Source organism: Emiliania huxleyi (genome assembly GCF_000372725.1).
Source record: "Emiliania huxleyi CCMP1516 unplaced genomic scaffold EMIHUscaffold_388, whole genome shotgun sequence".
In the NCBI taxonomy this organism is placed as follows: Eukaryota; Haptophyta; order Isochrysidales; family Noelaerhabdaceae; genus Emiliania; species Emiliania huxleyi.
In genome coordinates this window covers 67,084-69,017 of record NW_005199058.1, presented here as the reverse complement: position 1 = coordinate 69,017, position 1,934 = coordinate 67,084, and the positions used below count along the sequence as shown (strand labels likewise).

At 63.7% G+C, this 1,934-nt stretch overlaps 1 protein-coding gene across 1 annotated transcript in view; it reads left to right on the top strand.

Annotated features, from left to right (window-relative positions):
- Positions 1–1,811: 1,811 nt before the first annotated feature.
- EMIHUDRAFT_243448 (hypothetical protein) overlaps positions 1,812–1,934 on the top strand; it is a gene marked incomplete at both ends in the record, with an annotated part of 4,828 nt that continues 4,705 nt past the window's right edge. The window contains one exon of the mRNA XM_005771354.1: positions 1,812–1,850. Within this exon, the coding sequence (XP_005771411.1) occupies positions 1,812–1,850 (39 nt within the window). The remainder of the gene's footprint in view (positions 1,851–1,934) is intronic.

Here is a 1,934-nt window from a genome sequence, read left to right as displayed (position 1 = left end):
AGGAACGACTCGTGCAGCGTGCGGAGCGGCGGCTGCTGGCCGGAGAGCGCCGCCGCGCTGGCGTGGCTGGCGGCGAGCTGCAGGGTGAGAGCCGACGCGGCGGCCGCGAGGACGCGGTGGTTACGGAGCATCACCACAACGACAACGTACTAGAGTGGCCAGCGCAGCCTGGCTAGGCGCCAACGCGTTGCTACGCGTCCCGCCGTGGCAGGCGTCACTGGCGCGGCGAAGGTGAACTCCTGTGAACAGCGCCATAGGAGGTATTTTCTTCTCAATAACAAGGCTGTGAACCCCAGGATTGCGCCAGCAGGCGATCTTGAGTTTCTTTCTTTTTGAGCTTAGCCTTCGATGCTCTCGGTCCCACAGACATCCCGCACACCCGCCGCCACCCGCGCGCGCCCCACCCCGGCCGGGAGAAAGGGGAGTGACAGTTTGGGACGGCGACAGCCCGAGTATGTTGAGTCCTGGCTCAACAACGCAGGGTTCAAGAGGGGGTGGTCCGGCTCACAAGTCCGGCTCACGCGCCTCGAGCTGACCATCTACCGCACTGAGCACTTCCGCCCCCTCGCTCCCAACCCATCCAACTCGCCTCGGGCCGCGCCGCGCGATCTCGGGCGATCTCGCGCTATCTCGGGCGATCTCGGGGCCGCGCCGCGCTATCTCGGGCGATCTCGGAGCGTCGCTCGGCGTCTTTCTTTTTTGCTTCATCGCTTGCCGATGTTCTTCCCATCGTGTTTTGTTTTTGACCGCGCAAGACAAAGGTTTTGGGCTCTGCCCGCAAGGCGCCCGCGTCGCCGACGCGGTACCATTGACTAATCCCGGAATCACACCCACACGACCAAATAGCGAAAATCCGAATACCGTGCAAAAACCCCCGCCGGAATCTCAGCCGAAGAAGGGCGGGGCAAGTTTGGCTAACTCCATAACATGGGCGATCCGGCGCTTCCTTCGATTGGACGGAATGATCGCGGAAAAGCGGGAAACCGCATCGCGACATCGGGCGGTTCACCATATCGGCAAGAGAGAATCTCTCTCTCTCCCATATGCCGAGCCTGCTCGGCCTGCCATGCGCGCGCGCGCGCCTCGCCCGAGCGCAGCCACCTGCGGACCTGGCCAGCCTGTTCCTGGCTCGTGCCCAGCCTCTCCTTCCGCTGCCGCCAGCCTCGCAGTCCCGCCAGCCATCACGCTGCAGAGCCTGCGTAGACGCCACAGACGCCAATTCTGCAGCCCACAGCCCTGGCAACTGAGGGCGAGGGCCAGCAGTATACGACGACGACGGCATCTCACACCCCGCGCTGGCCAGCGCCATCAGCCCCTCCGCACGGCCCGGCCCAACCTTCCCTTCCCCACCCTCGCCTCCAGTGCTGCTCCAGTGCCTCCAATCAAGTCGCACCTCTCTTCTTCAGCGAATGCAGCGGCAGCACCACGTCAGAGGCCGGGCCGACTGGCGGACCTGCATGCCCAGCCATGCCCCCCACTCCCCACCCGCTTGGATCGATCAGCTGACAGCTCCACCAACTGACCAAGCTCCCACCACCGCGTGTCGTGTCATGAAGCATGATAGATCGAAGACATAGAAAGCATGAACCATCGAAAGGTCTGATCTCCAAAAAGAACTCTCGGCCCGCCGCCGCGCGCCCGCGCCCCGCCCCTTTTGCGCAGCAACACCTTAAACTTCATGGCCCTCCAAATTCGGGTCGAGCGCAGCGGAGTCCGGAGACCGGAGTGGGCCCCGAGTTTGAAAAAGGCGACGGACGCTTGCGTCCTAGCCTCCAACAACGCCTCCCCGGCGCAGAGGGGCCCCCGGAGGGATGCTCAACGCAGACCCACGCCACGCCGCTTGCGGCCGGGTCCCTATTCCCAAGCCGATTGAGGGAGATGATTTCTATTACTCGGCTCGGATAAGTCTCAGTTTACCCCTCGATGGCATCAAG